Source organism: Mobula birostris, chromosome 6 (genome assembly GCF_030028105.1).
Source record: "Mobula birostris isolate sMobBir1 chromosome 6, sMobBir1.hap1, whole genome shotgun sequence".
Classification (NCBI taxonomy): Eukaryota; Metazoa; Chordata; class Chondrichthyes; order Myliobatiformes; family Myliobatidae; genus Mobula; species Mobula birostris.
This window is the reverse complement of record NC_092375.1, coordinates 91,987,399-92,007,545: the sequence shown is the minus strand read 5'-3', so window position 1 is coordinate 92,007,545 and position 20,147 is coordinate 91,987,399. Positions and strand designations below refer to the sequence as shown.

Here is a 20,147-nt window from a genome sequence, read left to right as displayed (position 1 = left end):
CACTTTTAAACCTTCCCACTTTCACCATAAACCTATGCTCTCTAGTTTTACACTACTCTACTTGGGGAAAAAAAACTGTGGACATCCACTTGATCTATGCCCTGATTTGATAGGAATATAAAAGGCTTGCAACAAGACTTGAGAGATTTTAACACCAATGGAAAAGGTACTGTAGAACAGAGCAGCTGAGAGAAGTCAGCTTTTTGCTATTTGTGGGTGTAAGGGAATTACCTTTGATTGTAGCAACATCACAGACAATATTAACTTCATTCAGGGGAATAGTCCAGTGGGCTTGTTCCTCTGTGAAGTTCAGCCCCCTTGATTCATGCCGTTCCAGGGGATAGTCCTGAACCTTTAGGTATATGGGGCCCTATTAACAAAAAGACAGAAGAGTTACACCCCACTCAGATCTACACTCACAATGTAACAATACACACACACACACACACACACACACACACACACTTAGCAAATGACGCAAAGATTGGTGGCATTATGGACAGCGTAAAAGGCTTTTGAAAGATACGGTGGGAGATAGATTAGTTGCAGGTATGGGTGGAGGAATGGATTTAGATTCGAATAAGTGTGAGGTGTTGGACTTTAGGAGATCAAATGTAATGTAGCAGTACAGTACACTGTTAACAGCAGGAGCCTTAGTTTTAATGGTCAAAGAGATCTTGGAGTCCAAGTCCATGCTCCCCTGAAAGTGGCCACACAAGCTGATAAGGTGCTAAAGAAGGCATATTAGTCTTTATTAGTCGAGACACCAAATTAAAGAGTCAGGAAATGATACTGCAGGTTTATAAAACTTTGGTTAGATAGCATCTGAAGTTTTGCATTCATTTCTGGTCATTCCATTATTGGAAGGATGGAGAGGCCTTGGAGAGGGTGCAGAAATGGTTTACCAGGATGTTACCTGGATTAGATGACATTGCCATAAAACAAAGGTGGGTTATTTCCTAAGCTGAGGGGAGACCTGATAAAATTTAATAAAATTGTGAGTGGTTATCTTTTCACAGGGTTATATGTTTAAGGTGAGAGGGCAAAGTTCAAAGGAGATATGAGGAGCAGGTATTCTTTTACACAGAGTGGTGAGTAACTGGAATGTGCTATCAGGATTGGTGATGGAGACAGATAAGATAGCGGCTTTAAGAGGTTCTATGATAGGCCCTGAACCTTCAGAGAATGGAGGAGTACAAAGGGATTAGTTTAATTAGGCATTATTAGCAACATCGTCAACTGCAGACCTGTTCCAATGCTGTACCGTTCTACCTTCCATACACGAAAGACATATATAGTCAATGTAGTAAAAATACCAGATACATCTGGTTAATTGATGTTATGTCCATATCTAACACAATTCAAGGATTCAACATGGAACTGGCAAGCGACAGAGATCTGTGGTAACTGGTGTGTCTCCAAGGGGAGAAAAGCTGTGGAGGAATGGCACTGACAGAATGTGCAAATCAGCAAACTCTGGCGATTGTACTTCAAAGTAGACAAACGTGAGGTCAGCTAAAAATCACAGCCAGTTATTAAATAACAAAAGGGAGAAACCAAAGAAGTCCAGAGAGATTTGAAGATCCAAACATGTACATCATTAAAATATAGACGGGTGCAGAAAATAATCCAAAACAACAATGGGGTGGTGGTTTGACTTGACTGGATTTTTCTAAGTGTGACCCAAACTGAGCAGCTCTGTATCTGTAAATGCTGATCTTGTTGGCTGAGGTAGTTATGGAGTCTTAAAGCTATAGAATCATATCACAGAGAAACAGGAATTCTGTGCTTACCATCAACCACCAATTTAGATTAATCCCTTTTTATTTTCCCATCACTCCCAACAAACTTGCATTGTTTTTGTTGGAATGTCAGATGCTGAGGGGTGAGCTGATAGGAATTTATATTATGAGAGGCATCAATGTGGTAGATAGTCAAGAGTTATTATCCCAGGGAAGAAATGTCAAATGCTAGAGGGCAAGCATTTAAGGTGAGAGGGGGAAGTTTAAGATGTGTGGGGTGAGCTTTTTCCAAAGAGTGTTGGGTGCAGTGAATGTGCCACTAAGGTAGCTGGTAGAAGTAGATACAATAGCAATGTTTGAGAGACATTTAGACAGACTTGAATAGGAAGGGAAAAGATAGATATGGACCATGTGCAGGTGGATGACATTAAGTAGGCTGGCATCATGGTTGGCATAGACTGCATGTGCTTAAAGGTCTCTTCCTGTGGTGTACTGATCCACGTTCAATTTTGCATTCACTTACACACATGGAACAATTTACTGTAGTCCATTCCATGTCTTTGTGACATAGAAGGAAACAGAATCTCTCAGTGGAAACCCACACAGTCACAGGGAGAACGTGCAAACTCCACACCAACAACATCATTGGTAAGGATCAAACCCAGGTTGCTGGAGACTGGGATAGCATCTTTCTGAGCTGTACCACTGTGTTGCCTAACAGTAACTGAGTTAAATCTCACTTCTTAAAAATCTGTATGTATTTGCTTTAATCTTTTTAATTATTTGTTTTGATGTTAGGTTGGACTTTAAAAACAATTTTAAAAGTCTGTTAATAGTTTACGCTATTTGTAAGAGTTTTAAATATTGTTGACTGTCAGAAACATTCAGAAGAACTAATAGCACTGACAGATGACAAAGCTGGGAACGGGATGTGGCCATCTTTGAAGGCTTGCAGATGACTTCTGTGGGCAGAGCTTCAAACTACACAATTGATTGGCACGGGTGTGCCAGAGCAAGCCACACCCACAAAACTCCTCCAAAAGTCTTTGAACATGTTCCCATCTAAGTCATCTGTTAAATTCAACAATTCAAGTTGAGGACAATTCATCAAAACATAAATATTTATATCGCACAAGAAGTGGAAAGCAGATCAAACCTTCATCAGTGTTTGTCGAGACTCTGTTGGGCAAAGGATCTTGCAGTGTGCATTCTCTGGTTGGTTGAAAGTCCAGTAGCTAGATAATCTACATTCTGGCAAAGGTAACCTGCCAAAGATTTACTCATTAGTTTCAGCCAAGGTAAGGGTGTATCAGAGCAGCCCTAGTTGCAATGAAAGCAAAAAAACATTGATGTTTGTGGGAAAGGTGATTTAAGAGAGAGATGAAAGGAGAGTAGGAAAGGAGAAAGGAACTTGGAGGAAGGTGGGATTAGAGAGAGCAGGCGAGATACTTACATTACTTTAGATTTATACTAGCATAAAACAGCAGTATGCTACAAAGACTGTAGTGAATCGGAAGATCTAAGGTAGTCAAAAAGAAAAGTTAATGTGACAATGAGAAAATAATTGAGAGAGGTAGAGCTAAGATCCTGAGAATTTAGTAGCACCACCAGGAAGAGGATGTGAAAGAAGAGGATGTGAAAGAAGTGACTGGTGCAGCAGTGGGAAAGAAGCTGTTTCTTAATTCTGGAAGATTTCCCAAGAGCACTTTACACAACTTTAAGCTATCCCAATGTATCTTAATGTCAGTGAAGTTTTTTTAAAATCAATCTTTAAGTTGGGAATAATTTTATCACAGTGTGGCACTCAGGATGTAATTGGCTGCAGAGTATCATTTTCTGGCCAGCACCACGGAGTCAACCTTTTAAACAAGCAGATTTTCAGGTTTACGTCTCACCTATTAATCTTCCAGACAAAACTTGATTGAGTTCTAGAAATAGGAACATGGAACTGGCACACTGCAGAGAGCTATTTTACCACTGCCACAGGGGTTCACAGGCATCGCAGGCGGATGACATGCAAATTTCTTATTTAGTTCCTTCATTCAATATTAATTCAGCCCTCATAAGGTATTTTTTCTGATAGGTTTCTTCTCTGCAAATCCACTCCACTTAACATCTGAGGCAATAATTCTCAAGCATGAGAATTTTGAAAAACTGTGATCAAATTACTAATGAATTTCTACTGTCTATAGCTTCGGACGAGATGCCACAAGATCATTGCTTGGGCAATGTACAGATTACAATCCACATTATAAAAATAGAAGAAGAAAGAGAGGAAAGTACATCAAGTTGGCTGACATTGCAAATTTCAGTTGCAAAAGCTTGCAAAGGGACACAGACCTAAGAAAATAAGACATTGCACTTTGAAGAAAGGGTAGGCCATGTGGCTGTTCAAGATTACTCCACCATTCCTCAAGATCCACAGCTTCACATTTCTGCACAATTACCACATAAATTTTTTTAGATTATGAGAACACCCAGTCCTCTTTTATTGTCATTTAGAAATGCATACATGCATTAAGAAATGATACAATGTTTCTCTGGAGTGATATCACAGAAAACAGGACAGACCAAAGACTAACACCAACAGAACCACATAATTATAACATATAGTTACAGCAGTGCAAAGCAATACTATAATTTGATGAAGAACAAACCATGGGCACAGTAAAAAAAAGTCTCAAAGTCCCCGAGTCGATCGACTCCCGAGTCCCCGATAGCAGGCGGCAAAAGGGAGAAACTCCCTGCCATAAACCTCCAGGCACCGACAACTGCCGATACCTTGGAAGCAACCGACCACAGCTGACACTGAGTCCAGCCGTCCGAAAACCCTGAGCTTCCGACCAGCCTCTCCGATACAGCCTCCCGAGCGCCATCCTCTGCCGAGCGCCTTTGACCTCTCCCCGGCTGCTGAAACACGTAAAGCCGAGGATTTCAGGGCCTTCAGCTCCGGAGATTCCGGTTACTACACGGTAGCAGCGGCAGCGAAGCGGGCATTTCAGACGTTTTCCAGATGTTCCTTCGTGCTCTCACATCTGTCTCCATCAAATCGGAATTGTGCAAGATCCCCTACTTGACAGATAACAGATATCATCACTGAAGCGGCCGTGCGCGCTGCCGTCGCGTCGCCATCTTCTCCCCCCTCTAAGGGACTCCCCCCTGAGTATCCAGAAATCTCTTGATCTTATTTTGTTAGTGTCCAGTACACAAATCACAAAAGGTTAACACACAAATACAACTTGGAAATAGGAGAAAATATCAATTTTTAGCATCCTAGAGTGAGGAAATCTTGCTGTATTACTCAAGGCTTAGACAAGACTAAATACATAGAGTACTCTGAACTTGCCTTACAGAGGAAGCAACATAGATTTACTTAATTGCTTCCTGGGATAAAACAGTCATCCTCTTTCTTCATTTAAAGGATTGTGAATCCTTCAAATTCTCTGGCCAAAGTAAAAAGATGATTGTACACAACACAAAGCAAGAGATATGGTGAAGGGGTGATGTTATTTGGAGACAGCATATGCTGGAATCTGGGTCTAAAAACAAACTGCTGGGGGATCTCAGCTAGTCAATAAGCATCTGTGGGGTGGGGTGGAATTGTTGATATTTTGGGTCATGAGCCTGCACTAGAAGGTTAGGTTATGTTCACCATCTACCTCGAACTTCTGATACACTGACTCTCTACAAACAACACCAGTAAAATTTTTGCAAGTGTTTAACTGAAGCTTTTTTAAATTCTCGATGTACACATAAGGAATTTTAGCATACTATTTCTGTAGTTCATCTCTTGTTCTCTCAGCCTTACTTTTTATTTGCATTCCCTTTTAAGATCTATCTCTCCTGGATTGTGAGATCTTTACTTTGCATTTGCAATAGTTCACTAAGATTGTCTTAATATAAAGCAGCTCTTAGATGTTAACTCCCATCACCTTAACTGGGAAGTGGAATATCCACCCATTTTGCTTGGTCTTCAGATGATAGTTTCACTCAACGTCTGGAATATTTTTCTGCCTTCTAGCACATTACCAGTTTCTAAATGTTTTCCTTCACCCACTTAACACTCCTCCCTTCAGTTGGTCACATTCCTGTGGCTAATGTTATTTTTGGTTTCTTGAATACTAAAGGAGGGAGGTAATATAGGTCATTAGTTATATAGAATTATACAGCCCAAAAACCAGTCCTTTGGCCCAACTGGTCCGTGTCCACCAAGGTGCCCAACTGTTAGTGCCATTTGCCTGTGCTTAGCCCATATCACTCTAAACTTTTCCTATCCATGCACTTGTCGAAAGGTCTGTTATATGGTGTTAATGCATCTGCTTAGTTAGTTAACATCTGAATCACTGGGTACAGTATTGATCTCACTTAAGGAAGAATGATAAGGCATTGGAATGATCTCCACGATGGTTTGCTAGACTAATAGGTGAAGTGGTTGAATTGTCTTACGATAGGTTGGACAATCTAGGCTTGCATCCACTGGAATTTAAAAGAATAAAAGGGAATTTGATTGAAGCATAAAAGATCCAAAGAGGTCCTGAGTGGATAGCGAGAGCTATCTAATTTTGTGGGAGAATTTAAAATATCATACAGTATTTTAAAAATAAATTGTTGTCCACTTCATGTACAATTAAGACCAACTCAAAACATCAACTATTTCACCTGAATTGCTAAGTTCCTCCAGAATATTGTTTGCTGCTCTACATTCCAGCATCTCCGTCTCATTTATCTCCATGTGGCAAAATTACTTTCCTCAGAGAAATTCCAAACTATAAATAGAAGCAGTAAATCAAAATAAATGCTGCAGTTACTGCAAATGGCCTACAGATGGCACCACACTTCAAAAAAGAAATTCAATGCGAAGTAAAGATGAACATTGATAACATTGATTGTTGTCAGATTTTATACCCTGGGTAATTTATTCCCTCAGTATATTAAAAATATCAAGAAAAAACTACATCAAGGTGGTTCTCTACCACTGGATTCCTGAAGACAGGGAAGACAGCTCACAGATGAGGCCTCATCATTTTTTTATTTTCACTGACTTAAGAGCACTAATTTTTTTGTTTTGTGGTAGCAGTGGTGTGCAAAGACATGAAACCTATTCCATATTATAAAATAATTAAATAGTGTATATAAAAGGAATAACAAGGTAGTGGCCACGGACTGTTCAGAAATCTGCTGGCAGAGGGGAAAAAGCTGTTAAAACTTTGAGCTCCTATTCCTCCTTCCAGAGGAGACTAATGAGAAGCGAGCAAGCCCAGTATGGCGAGGGCCCTTAATGATGGATGCTGCCTTCTTGAGGTCCTTGATGGTGGGGAGGGTTATGCTCGTGATGGGGTTGGCTGAGTCCACAATTCTCTGCAGCCATTGCAATCTATGCACTGGAGCTTCCAATCCATAACTCAACCAGCAAGAACTGTATAAATCTGCAAGTCTCTCATGACGTACAAAATCTCCTCAAACTCCTAACTAAGTAGAGCTGTCTGCATGCCTTCTTAATGATTCCATCAATATGTCAAGTCTAGAAATGATTCACTGAGATGCTGGCACCCTTGAACTTAACGGTGCTCACCCTTTCCATCACTGATTCCCGAATGCGGACTGGGGCGTGTTCTCCCGACTTCCCCTTCCTAACACCCCACAATCAACTACTTAGTCTTGCTGGCATAGAGTGCAAGCTTGTTGTTGCAACATGAATCAATCAGCCAACCAATCTCATTCTTGTACGCCTCCTCATTGACATTTGAGACTTTACCAAAAACTGTAAATCATCTGCAAATTTATAGATGGTGTTTGGCCACACAATCATCATTGTAGAGAGAATAGACCACTGAGACGTACCTACTGTAAGTTGATTGGCACTGAAGAGATTTTTTTTTATTGATTTGCGCTGACTATGGTCTCCCAATAAGGAAGTGGAGGATCCACTTGCAGAGGAGGTACAAAGGTTTAGGTATTCAAGCTAGGTAATTAATAATGAGGACATGATGGTATTGAATGCCAAGCTGAAATTGATTGAACACCAGACTGATAATATGTTTTGCTGTTGTCTAGGTGCTCCAAAGCAGAGTGGAGAGCCAGTGAGACTGCATCTGCTGTCGATCTATTGTGGAACAGTGATGATCTGCAGTATATTAACATTATTAATTAAGGAGTTTTGGCAGTCTAAAATACATAAAGGTGGATAAATCCACAACTGACCTGGTGTACATATCTTAGGGTGCTGTGGAAAGCAAGGGAAGAAGTTTACAGATGAAGAAGGACGTCTAAGGTTACAACAGCACATACATCCACTGGGAAAATGGGCCAAGGAATGGCAATAGGAAATTAACTAGATGAAAGTACAAGCTGATGCAATTTTGGAAGTTAAACCGAAGAATGTTAAACTTGCACAATGAATGGCAGTGCCATGAGGACCATGGCTGAAAGAGACAGGTGTACAATCCCCTAAAAATGGGAGCACAAGTAGACAGGGCTGTGTGGAAGGCGTACGGTATGCTTGTCGTCAAATGTTGAAGCATCAAATATTAAGAGTTGGTATACTCAACTATAAAACTTATAGCTGCACTTAGAATATTATGAGCAGTTCTGGTTGCCTTACTATAGGAAGAATATGATTGAGCTAGAAAGGGTGCAGAAAAGATTCAGAAAGATGTGGTCTGGATTGGAAACTGGAGCTATAAGGAAAGATTGGAGAGGCTAGGACTGTTATCCCTCAGAGTGAAGGAGTGAAGGAGACTGAGAGGTGACAGGAAACAATGCTAGAGGCATAGACAGGATAAATAACCAGTGCCTATTTCCTATGGAAGAAGTGCCTAAAAGTATCTGGCATTGGATTACGATGAGAGAGGAGGCTTAAAAAGGAGATCTGAAGGGGAAAATGTTCACATAAAGAATTGCTGTTATGTGGAATGAAGTGCTAGAGGTGGTGGTGGAAGTAGAAACAGTAATATTTAAGAGGCATCTGAACAGATAACTGGATGATTAGGCATAGACAGAGATGGAATTAAAGCAATAAACTGGGATTGGTATAGTTAGGTACAATGCTTTGCATTGACAGTGGGTCAAAGGGCTAAGGGCCTGTTTCTGTGCTGTAACTCTGAAAGCAATCTTTGGTGGAGGTGCAAGTGCTTGATTTCCTGCCATTTTTCTTCAACCATCAGCTTGTAGTAATTTAATAAATTTGTCAACGCGAAGAATTTGGTATTTTATCCACTTTAAAATCATATTGTTCTGAGCCATTTCAATGAATGCACTTTTCTCATACACACTGCCATCGTGCCAACCCCAGTTGCAATGTACACCTCGCAGCCCTGCATCTACTCTTTTTGTCTCTGTAGGGACATTCAAATTTATACCATTTTCAGCATCCTTTTTCAGCCGATTGGGTCTGTTTATGCTTTGCACTGCTTCAGGAAAGCATAATTAAAGATCCCACCCAATCCCAGACTTCCTGCCTTCATCTGGCAGAAGACACAATAATCTGAAAGCACCTACCAGCAGTCTCAAGCACAGTTTTTTGAATCTTTTTTGAGAAGCCCAATATCAGAAGGAGCATATCACATCCCATGCTTCTCAGTTATCCACCCCATCAAATACTTCCTGCTTCAATGACAGTGACTCTTATTGGTCTCATTTGCCAACCCAAACCACAAAGAACTGTAAGGGAAGCAAGTTGTTCTTAACACTGAGAGACTGAAACTGAAGAAAAACTTTTAATTATAGTGGAGACGTACTACCAACAGCAATGACAGATTTATTTGGGGTTTATTTTCATAGAATGGTTGACAGACATTTGTGGGCCCAGCTTAAACATGAACAGAATGACCAAAATATTTTTTTCGTGAAGTTAAACAGAATCCCTTGCTTGCTACAAATTCAGAATGAGACCAAAGTACAATCTCAAAAAAGTAAACAAAAACGTAAACGCTACAATTCTAATCTAAAACCAGAAAATGCTAGAAACACTCAGCAGGTCAGACAGCATCTGTAGAGAGCGAAGCAGCGAATAATCCAGTTTATCTTTCACGAACACATGGAGATTTTTTTTCATGTAGGCATTTGACTTTTATTTGGCCTGTGCCTCGGATAAGTAAGGACGGTGATAATGGAAACTATTAAATCACGATGAAGGGCAGATGGAACCAGATGGAGGAGGGGATATGATGGCGATGGCCCATCACTTTGCTCAATAGTTCCCATTATTGCCTTCCTTACTTATCACAGTCCAGCACTGATAGCCTAGGTTTCCCTACTTATTACCCTCCATCCTCTGTTTCTACTTTCATCCTCCCTCACCCAACCTAGCTCAAAGAACACAGAAATGTACAGGACAGTCCTCTGGCCTACAATGTTGTGCTAATCTTTTATCCTATTCTAAGACCAATCTAACCCTTCCCTACCACATAGCCCTCCATTTATCTCATCCATGTGCCTATCTAAGAGTGTCTTAAATCTCCCTAAAGTATCGTCTCCACTAACACACCAGGCAGTGCATTCCATGAACTTAGCACTCTCTGTGTAAAATACTTACCTGTTTCTCTGGTACCCCTTAATACTTTCCTCCAATCACCTCAAAAGTACATCTTCTCATATTAGCCTGTCCACTCTATCTAAGCCTCTTATAATCCTACACACCTCTACCACTCTAAAGAGAAAACCCCAGCTTGCTCAAGCACTTCTCATAAGACATGCTCTGTACTACAGGCAGCATCCTCAAAAATTTTCTCTGCACCCTATCTAAAGCTTCTACATCCTTCTTATAATGAGGTGACCAGAACTGAACACAATGCTCTCCAAGTGTGGTCTAACCAGAGTTTTATACATTAACTTGTGGCTCTTGAACAATCCCTCGACACACTACATGCCTTCCTAACTACCCTATCAACTGGCACAGCAACTTTGAGGGACCTATAGACTTGGACATCAAGATCCCCCTGTTCCTCCACACTGCTAAGAATCCTCTCATTAACCTTGTACTCGGGCATCACATTCAACAACCCAAGGTATGTTCACATTTCACACTTAACGTAACAGGTAAGGCATAGGAGCACAATTAGCCATTAAGCCATTGAATCTACACCATTCCATCATGGCTCATTTATTATCCCTCTTAACCCCATTCTGCTGCCTTCTCCCTGTAACCTTTCATGCCCTGACTAATCAAGAATCTATCAACCTCCACTTTAAATATATCCAATAACTTGGCCTCCACAGTCATCTGTGGCAATGAATTCCACAGATTCATCTACTGGCTAAAAAAAAAATCCTCTTCATCTTTGTTCTAAAGGGACATCCTTCTATTCCGAGGCTGTGCCCTCTGGTCCCCGATTCCCCACAATAGGAAACATCCTCTTCATGTCCACTCTATTTAGGCCTTTCAATATTCGATAGGTTTCAATGGAATACTATCCCTCCCCCCGTTTCTTCTAGACTCCAGCGAGTATAGATCCAGATCCATTAAACGCTCTTGTGTTGACCCTTTTACTCCTAGGATCATTCTTGAGAACCTCCTCTGGAACTTCTCAAATGCCAGCACATCCTTTCTTAGATAAGGGATTCAAAATTACTCATGATACTCCAAGTGTGGTTTGACCAATGCCTTATAAAGTCTTAGCATTACATCCTTGCATTTATATTCTATTCCTCTCAAAATGAATGCTAAGACTGCATTTGCCTTCCTTAGCACTGACTCAAGCTGCAAGTTAACCTTCAGAGAATCCTGCATGAGGACTCCCAAGCCCCCTTACACCTTTGATTACTGAATTCATTTCTCTTTTAGACCACTGTCTAGGCCTTTATTCCTTCTATCAAAGTTCATGACCATACACTGTATTCCATCTGCAACTTCTTTGCCAATTTTCCTAATCTATCTAAGTCATGCTGTAGACTCCCTGTGTCCTCAACATTACCTGCCCCTCCATTTACCTTTGTAACATCTGTAAACTTGGCCAAGAGCAATGAATTCTGTCATCCAAATCATTGATATATAATGTGAAAAGAAGCGGTCACAACACCAACACCTTCAGAACATATTGGTCACCAGCAGCCAACCAGCCATCCGTCATATTCCTCGGTAATTCAGGAGAACTTCTGTTGCTAACACTACATTTTAAGTTTATTTGTGCCTCTGTTTTACTCTTTATGTATTTGAAAAAAAACAGTTGGTATCCTCTTTTATATTATCTAGCATACTCCATATTTAATCTTTTCTCCCCTTATTGCTTTTTCAGTTGCATATTGTTGGTTTATAAAAGCTCTAGCTTTCCACTAATTTTTGCTGTTAATAATGCCTTCTCTCTTGTTTTTATGCTGTCTCTGACTTCCCTTGTCAGCCATGGTTGCCTTATCTTCTCTTTAGAATGCTACTTCTTCTTGGGATGTGCCTTCCTGAGTCTACGCCTTCCAAATTGGCCCAGAAACTCCAACCATTGTTGTTCTGCCATCATCCCTGCTAGTATCCCTGTCCAATCAACTTTGGCCAGCTCCTTTCTTACGCTTTTGTAGTTCTCTCTTTCTTTTTCAATCTTTTTATTAATTTCAAAATACAGAAACAAAACATAGCAATAATACAAATAATAGGAGATATATTGTTACACTTAAAAAAAGTAACTGCAAAACCAGGAAGTGGAAATTAACAAAGCTCCCAAACATGTAGAACTAACCACAGATAATACAAAGCAAAAAAAAAACTGGAAAAAAAAATGAAAAAGAAAAAACAAAAAAAAACAAAAAAAAAACCCCATCCCCAAAGAAAAACAAAATTAATCAACTAAACTAAAAGACTTGGGCAAAATTAACAACTTAAAAATGGAAAAGAAGAAAACCTCAGTGTCGACGACTCCATTCCCCTCCAACAACAGTACAGAGAGATAAAACAAGTTTGGAAATGATCAAATTACATCAAATGAAAATGCTGAATGAATGGTCTCCAAGTTTTTTCAAACTTAATGGAAGGGTCATAAACTGCACTTCTAATTTTCTCCAAATTCAAACACACCATAGTTTGTGAAAACCAATGAAATACAGTAGGAGGGTTGATCTCTTTCCAATTCAACAGAATGGACCTTCTAGCTATTGAGGTAAGAAATGCAATCATCCTTCGTGATGAAGAGGTTAAATTATTTAAGTCTATCATTGGTAGTCCAAAGATAGCAGTAATTGGATGAGGTTGTAAGTCTATATTTAGGACCGTTGAAATAATATCAAAAATATCTTTCCAATATTTCTCCAACAAGGGACATGACCAAAACATGTAGGTTAAAGAAGCTATCTCGGAATGGCGTCTGTCACATATTGGATTAATATAAGAGTAATAACGAGATAGTTTATCTTTGGACATATGAGCCCTGTGCACTACTTTAAACTGTATCAACCTATGCTTAGCACATACAGAGGATGAATTCACCAACTGAAGAATTTTATCCCATTTTTCAGTCGGTATATTAATCTCAAGTTCTCTTTCCCAGTCAGCTTTAATTTTATTAGAAGCATCAGGACATAGATTCATAATTATATTATATATAATTGCTACTACACTTTTCTGAGAGAGATTTAAATCTAAGATTTTTTCCAAAGTGTCCATTGGATATGGGTGTGGAAAATTAGGAGAGACAGTAATTAAAAAGTTTCTAATCTGTAGATACCTAAAAAAGTGAGATCTGGGTAAGTTATATTTATTAGAGAGCTGATCAAAAGACATAAAACAGTTATCCAAGAATAAATCACGAAAAGATATTATACCTTTGGTTTTCCAATCAAAGTAAGCTTGATCCATCGTGGAAGGTTGAAAAAGAAAATTTGATATAATGGGACTTGCTAGAATAAATTGATTAAACCCAAAAATTCTTCGGAATTGAAACCATATACGTAAAGTATGCTTAACTATTGGCTTGTTCATTTGTTTATATGATTTAAAAGAAGTAAAAGGAAGTAAAGTTCCTAAAACCGAACCCAAGGAAAACCCTTGTAATGAATTAGATTCAAGATTTACCCAATGAGGGTTTAAGGATGCGTCCAAATCTTGTAACCAAAATTCTAAATATCGAATATTAATTGCCCAATAATAGAATCTAAAATTCGGGAGAGCGAGCCCCCCCTCCTTTTTAGATTTCTGTAGATACCTTTTACCTAACCTAGGATTTTTATTCTGCCAGATATATGAGGAAATTTTTGAATCTACGTTATCAAAAAAAGATTTTGGGATAAAAATTGGAACCGATTGGAATATATACAAAAATTTGGGCAAAATGATCATCTTAATAGCATTAATCCGACCAATCAAAGACAAAGAGATTGGGGACCATTTAGTAAATAAAAGTTTAATCTGATCAATTAAAGGTAAAAAATTAGCTTTAAATAAATCTTTGTATTTTTTCGTAATTGTTATCCCTAAATATATAAATGAATCAGTAACCAATTTAAATGGTAAACGTCCATAAATAGGTACATGCTTATTTAAAGGGAATAATTCACTCTTACTAAGATTCAATTTGTAACCAGAGAAGTTACTAAATTGAGCTAACAGATCTAGGATAGCAGGAATTGACTTCTCCGGGTTAGAGATGTATAACAACAAATCATCTGCATATAATGATAATTTATGTATTTCGTTTCCACGGGTAATACCAACAATATTTGGCGAGTCACGAATAGCAATTGCTAAAGGTTCAAGAGCAATATTAAATAGTAAAGGACTAAGAGGGCAACCTTGCCTAGTACCACGAAAAAGACGAAAAAAAGATCTATAATTATTTGTACAAACCGAGGCTACTGGGGAGTAATATAACAATTTAATCCAAGATATAAATGTCAAATTAAAATTAAATTTCTCAAGAACATTAAATAAATAAGGCCATTCAACTCTGTCAAAGGCTTTCTCAGCATCTAATGAGATAATACATTCCGGGGTGGTGTAGTTCTCTCAATCCACCAATACTAATACATCTGATTTTAGATTCTCCTTCTCAAACTGCAGGGTGAACTCCATCATATTATGATCAACACACATCAAAGTTGCTGGTGAACGCAGCAGGCCAGGCAGCATCTGTAGGAAGAGGTGCAGTCGACGTTTCAGGCCCAGACCCTTCGTCAGGATATTATGATCACTGCCTCTTAAGGGTTCTTTTATCTCAAGCCCCCTAATCACATCTGGTTCATTACACAAGATCCTATCCAGAAGTGCCTTTTCCCTACTGAGCTCAACCACAAGCTGCTCTAAAACTCATCCCATAGGCATCGAGGGGCCACTGCACAGGATTGAACAAAAACTGCAGAAAGTTGTAAACTCAGCCAGCTTCATCAGGGGCAGTGCTCTCCCTAGCATTGAGGACACCTTCTGCTTCTAAACAACAAATTTCACAACATATGGTAGCGATATTAATTCTGATTCTACAAATTCTTTCTCCTGGATCCAGCACCAACCTGACCTTACCAATTACCGAAACCCCCATGACTGTTGTAACATTGTCATTTTTACATGCCTTTTCTATCTCCTGTTAAAATTTGTACCCCACATCCTGGCTATTGTTTGGAAGTCTGTATACAACTGCCATCAGGGTCTTGTTACCCTTTTAAGTTTCTTAACTCTACCCATAAGAATCTTCCTATCCTATCTCACCTCTTTCTAAGGATTTGATTTCATTGTTTACTAACAGAGGTACCCACCCTGTTTCTGACTTTCCCCCACACTAACTCAGTGGACAATCACTCCACAACATCATCCATTTCTGCTGCGATGGTACCCCTTAACAATGTCACTCCCTCAACTCTTCAACACACATCAAAGTTGCTGGTGAACGCAGCAGGCCAGGCAGCATCTCTAGGAAGAGGTACAGTCGACATTTCAGGCTGAGACCCTTCGTCAGGACTAACTGACGGAAGAGCTAGTAAGAGATTTGAAAGTGGGAGGGGGAGGGGGAGATCCAAAATGATGGAAGAAGACAGGAGGGGGAGGGATGGAGCCAAGAGCTGGACAGGTGATTGGCAAAAGGGATATGAGAGGATCATGGGACAGGAGGCCCAGGGAGAAGGAAAGGGGGGGGGAACCCAGAGGGTGGGCAAGGGTTACAGTCAGAGGGACAGAGGGAGAAAAAGGAGAGTGAGAGAAAGAATGTGTGTATATAAATAAATAACAGATGGGGTACGAGGGGGAGGTGGGGCATTAGCGGAAGTTAGAGAAATCAATGTTCATGCCATCAGGTTGGAGGCTACCCAGACGGAATATAAGGTGTTGTTCCTCCAACCTGAGTGTGGCTTCATCTTTACAGTAGAGGAGGCCATGGAGAGACATGTCAGAATGGGAATGGGATGTGGAATTAAAATGTGTGGCCACTGGGAGATCCTGCTTTCTCTGGCGGACAGAGCGTAGGTGTTCAGCAAAACGATCTCCCAGTCTGCATCGGGTCTCGCCAATATATAGCAGGCCACATCGGGAGCACCGGACACAGTATATCACCCCAGCCGACTCACAGGTGAAGTGTCGCCTCACCTGGAAGGACTGTCTGGGGCCCTGAATGGTGGTAAGGGAGGAAGTGTAAGGGCATGTGTAGCACTTGTTCCGCTTACAAGGATAAGTGCCAGGAGGGAGATCAGTGGGGAAGGATGGGGGGGACGAATGGACAAGGAAGTCGCGTAGGGAGCAATCCCTGCGGAAAGCAGGGGGGGGGGAGGGAAAGATGTGCTTAGTGGTGGGATCCCGTTGGAGGTGGCGGAAGTTACAGAGAATAATATGTTGGACCCGGAGGCTGGTGGGGTGGTAGGTGAGGACCAGGGGAACCCTATTCCTAATGGGGTGGCAGGAGGATGGAGTGAGAGCAGATGTGCGTGAAATGGGGAAGACGCTTTTGAGAGCAGAGTTGATGGTGGAGGAAGGGAAGCCCCTTTCTTAAAAAAAAGGAGGACATCTCCCTCGTCCTGGAATGAAAAGCCTCATCCTGAGAGCAGATGTGGCGGAGTCGGAGGAATTGCAAGAAGGGGATGGCATTTTTGCAAGAGAAAGGGTGAGAAGAGGAATAGACCAGATAGCTGTGAGAGTCAGGCAAGAGACAGGGTGAGAATCTGGACTATTCTGAAACGTCGACTGTACCTCTTCCTAGAGATGCTGCCTGGCCTGCTGCGTTTACCAGCAACTTTGATGTGTGTTGCTTGAATTTCCAGCATCTGCAGAATTCCTCGTGTTTGCGTCCCTCAACTCTTCCCTCCCTATCCTTTTTGAAACATCTAAATCCCAGAACATCCAGCAGCCATTCCTTCCCTTCTAACAGCCAAGTTTTTGTAATGACCACAATATCATAGTTCCATGCACTGATCCATGCTCTAAGTTCATCACCCCTAATACTTCTCACATTAAAATAGACACATTTCAATCCAACCAACTGAATATATTTATGCCCTTTCCACTGCCTTTCTTTCCACACAGCCTCTCTACACATTGTACCTTCCTTCACACCAACTGCTCCATCTTCTGACCTATCATTCTGGTTCCCATTCCCCTGCCAACCTTGTTTAAACTCTCCCCACACCTCTAGCAAACCTGCCACAAGGACATTGGTTCCTATTGTCCAAGTGTAACCCATCGCTTTTATATAGGTCATACCCTCCCCAGAAGGTATCTCAGTCCGAACTCCTGTAATTTAGCTGTCTCTCTGTTACTCCTGTCAACCCTTCATTCTCCTGCATGTCCCATAGGTGCCCTAGCTCCAGTTCCCTAACATGGCCTGGAAGGAGATGCAGCTGAATCCACTTCTTGAAGGAGTAACCATCAGGGACAGTGCAGGGTCCCAGATTCTCCACATCCCACAAGAGGAGCACACAACTGCCCTGGCTTTCATTCTTGCTGACCTGGGTTCCATTCTCTACTGATCCCTTTCTTTTTCCTTGCTTGCGTCTATCTATCACCCAGCTGCTTCCGTCTATCAACTCCTCCCCCAACTAGGTCCTTCTGCCCATTACCCTGCTTTCCACTTTAGTCCACCAGCCACTTACTGGCCCCCGTCTTAGCGGTTCTCCCTTTCCTCTTGATACCACCTATCTCCTCTCTCCAGTCTCAGTCCTGGTGGTGTCTTGACACAAAGTGTCGACTGTCCATTTCCCTCAACAAATGCTGCTTGCCCACTGAGTTCCTCCAGCAGATTGTGTGTTGCTTCACACACTAGTATCTGCGGTCTCTTGTGTCCTCATGATCTCAGTGGTTACTTACAATTAGAACTGACTCAGTGGCAATCTGCAGCAGCCCAAATCAGTGTGAGGCACAATTAGTCCCTATTCAGAATCCCTGTTTAAATGGGATAACCTACCAGGTCCTGATGTGTATCTCAGCCGTCGTCATGTAATGCACAGAGTCTTGATGAAGGGTCTCAGCATGAAATGTCGACAGTTTACTCTTTTCCATAGATGCTGCCTGGCCTGCCAAATTCCTCCAGCATTTTGTGTGCATGCTTTGGATTTCCAGCATCTGCAGATTTTCTCATGTTTGTGATTACCACAAGGTGATGTATACACAAGCCTCCAGAACAACAGAAAATGCTGGAGGGACTCAGTAGGTGAGGCAGCATCTATGGACTGAGATTTTGGGCTGAGACCCTTCATCGGGACTGGAAAGGAAGGGGGAAGAAGTCAGAATAAGAGAGTGGGGGAGGGGAAGGAGTAAAAGCTAGAAGGTGATAGGTTCTCTTTTTTGATTTCCCTTCCCTGAGAAAAAGAAGATGTGCATTCACCCTATGTCTTCCCATGACCTGGTACACCTGTGAATGTAGTTTCTCCTTCAGAAACTGGATAGGGATGTAATAATGTGTAGCCTCTTCCTTCTCCATCTTGTTCCCATCTTCCCTCCTGAATGCGAAGTTAACAGCACTTGCTCATAGGTTGCTCATGCTGGGTGCACTTAGCCTATTGACTTAATTGTTGCGCTCAGCAGACAATATATCACATGCCCATTGCGTAGAGCTTTTCAACACTAAACAAGGCAGAATACCTGTTTTTACTCAAGTCACTAACAGCGCTTCGAGTGCCAGGACTCATTGCAATTGCAGGGTTCAAATGCATCGGAACCCAGGCAAGTTTATAACGGAGGAAAATTACTCCAACACTTACTGAAGATAAATAAAAAACAACTTCCTGTCATCCATTTCAAGAAAAATACTTGTTTCTTTTTTTTTACTGTGGCAGTGATAAAATTAGCACATGAAAATACGCCAAATAAAAATACTGAACTAAAACTCTGTCTCTCTCTACTTAGGACATTTGTATGAGATGCTGATAAGCTATACCATTGTTGGTCAAATAGAGGGTCAACCATTAGTGGATTGCAGCAGAATCTTTGAATGACAAAATGTTATTTTTTAAGCTCCATAAAGTACATTAGTACTGTCAGGAATTTCTTACATTTGTCCAGTCACATCAGATAATTGAACAGAGCCCCAAATATTGTGCTGTGTGATAGTTTAATAAATGCCAGTTAATTCTGAATCAAGGACAGAAACACAAGCCCAGTGAAGAAACAAATATTTCCCTTTATTGAAGATGATCTGCATATTCTCGTCAACCTGTCCACCAAACGCCTGATGGACAATTTAAGATCATCAGTTAAAAGCGTTGAACGCTCAATCCAACTCTGTGGTGATCTCTGTTGATGAGCAGTATGTGATAATTAGCAGTAAACAATGCAATATGCTCTTTTCAGTTCAGATAGAATTTAACATATTGAGCTTACTCCTTAGCCAGCAGTACATTAGTAGGCTTGGCTCCTATTGGGATCCCATGCTTGTGCAACGTGCTGATTAGGATTTCACGCATTTCACCATTGTACGAATCGAAGTCAAACACGTTGCGGACCACATTTGCAAGTCCTTCAGTAGGAAATTTCTGCAGAGAATCAAAATACAAAAACAGAGTCCTTCATTACAGGTGCACCATAAAGCTGTGAGCTTAGTCCCCTGCTTTACTCGCTTTACATTTATGACTTTGTGGCTAAGCACAGCATCAGTGCCATATTTAAGTTTGCTGACAACACCCACTGTCACAGGCAGAATCAAAGGTGATAACAAATCACTGTGTGGGAGGGAGACTGCAAATCTGGCTGAGTTGTCCCACAACAACAACCTCTTACTCAATGTCAGTAAGACAAAGGAGCTAATTATTGTCTTCAGGAGGAGGAAACCAGAGGTCCATCAGCCAGTCCTCGTTGGAAGATCAGTAACTAAATTTCTTGGTGTTATCATTTTGGAAGACCTGTCCTGTACCCAGCATGCAAGTGCAATTATGAAAAAGCACAGCAGCGCCTCTACTTCCTCAGGAGTTTTCAAAGGTTTGGTATGGCATCTGGAATTTTGGCAAGTATCTATAGATGCTACAAACAACAGTGGATATGGCCCAGTCCAACACTGGTAAAGTCCCTCCCCACTATCT

The 20,147-nt window shown here is 40.9% G+C and overlaps 1 protein-coding gene across 4 annotated transcripts in view; it reads right to left on the bottom strand.

Moving 5' to 3' along the window:
• vwa8 (von Willebrand factor A domain containing 8) overlaps nt 1-20,147 on the bottom strand; it is a 481,708-nt gene that overhangs the window by 170,457 nt on the left and 291,104 nt on the right. For all 4 annotated transcript variants that reach the window (XM_072260839.1, XM_072260838.1, XM_072260837.1 and 1 more), the window contains exons 26-28: nt 19,453-19,604; nt 2,899-3,007; nt 232-370 (exon numbers count right to left, since the gene is read on the bottom strand). In XM_072260839.1, the coding sequence (XP_072116940.1) occupies nt 232-370; nt 2,899-3,007; nt 19,453-19,604 (400 nt within the window). The remainder of the gene's footprint in view (nt 1-231; nt 371-2,898; nt 3,008-19,452; nt 19,605-20,147) is intronic.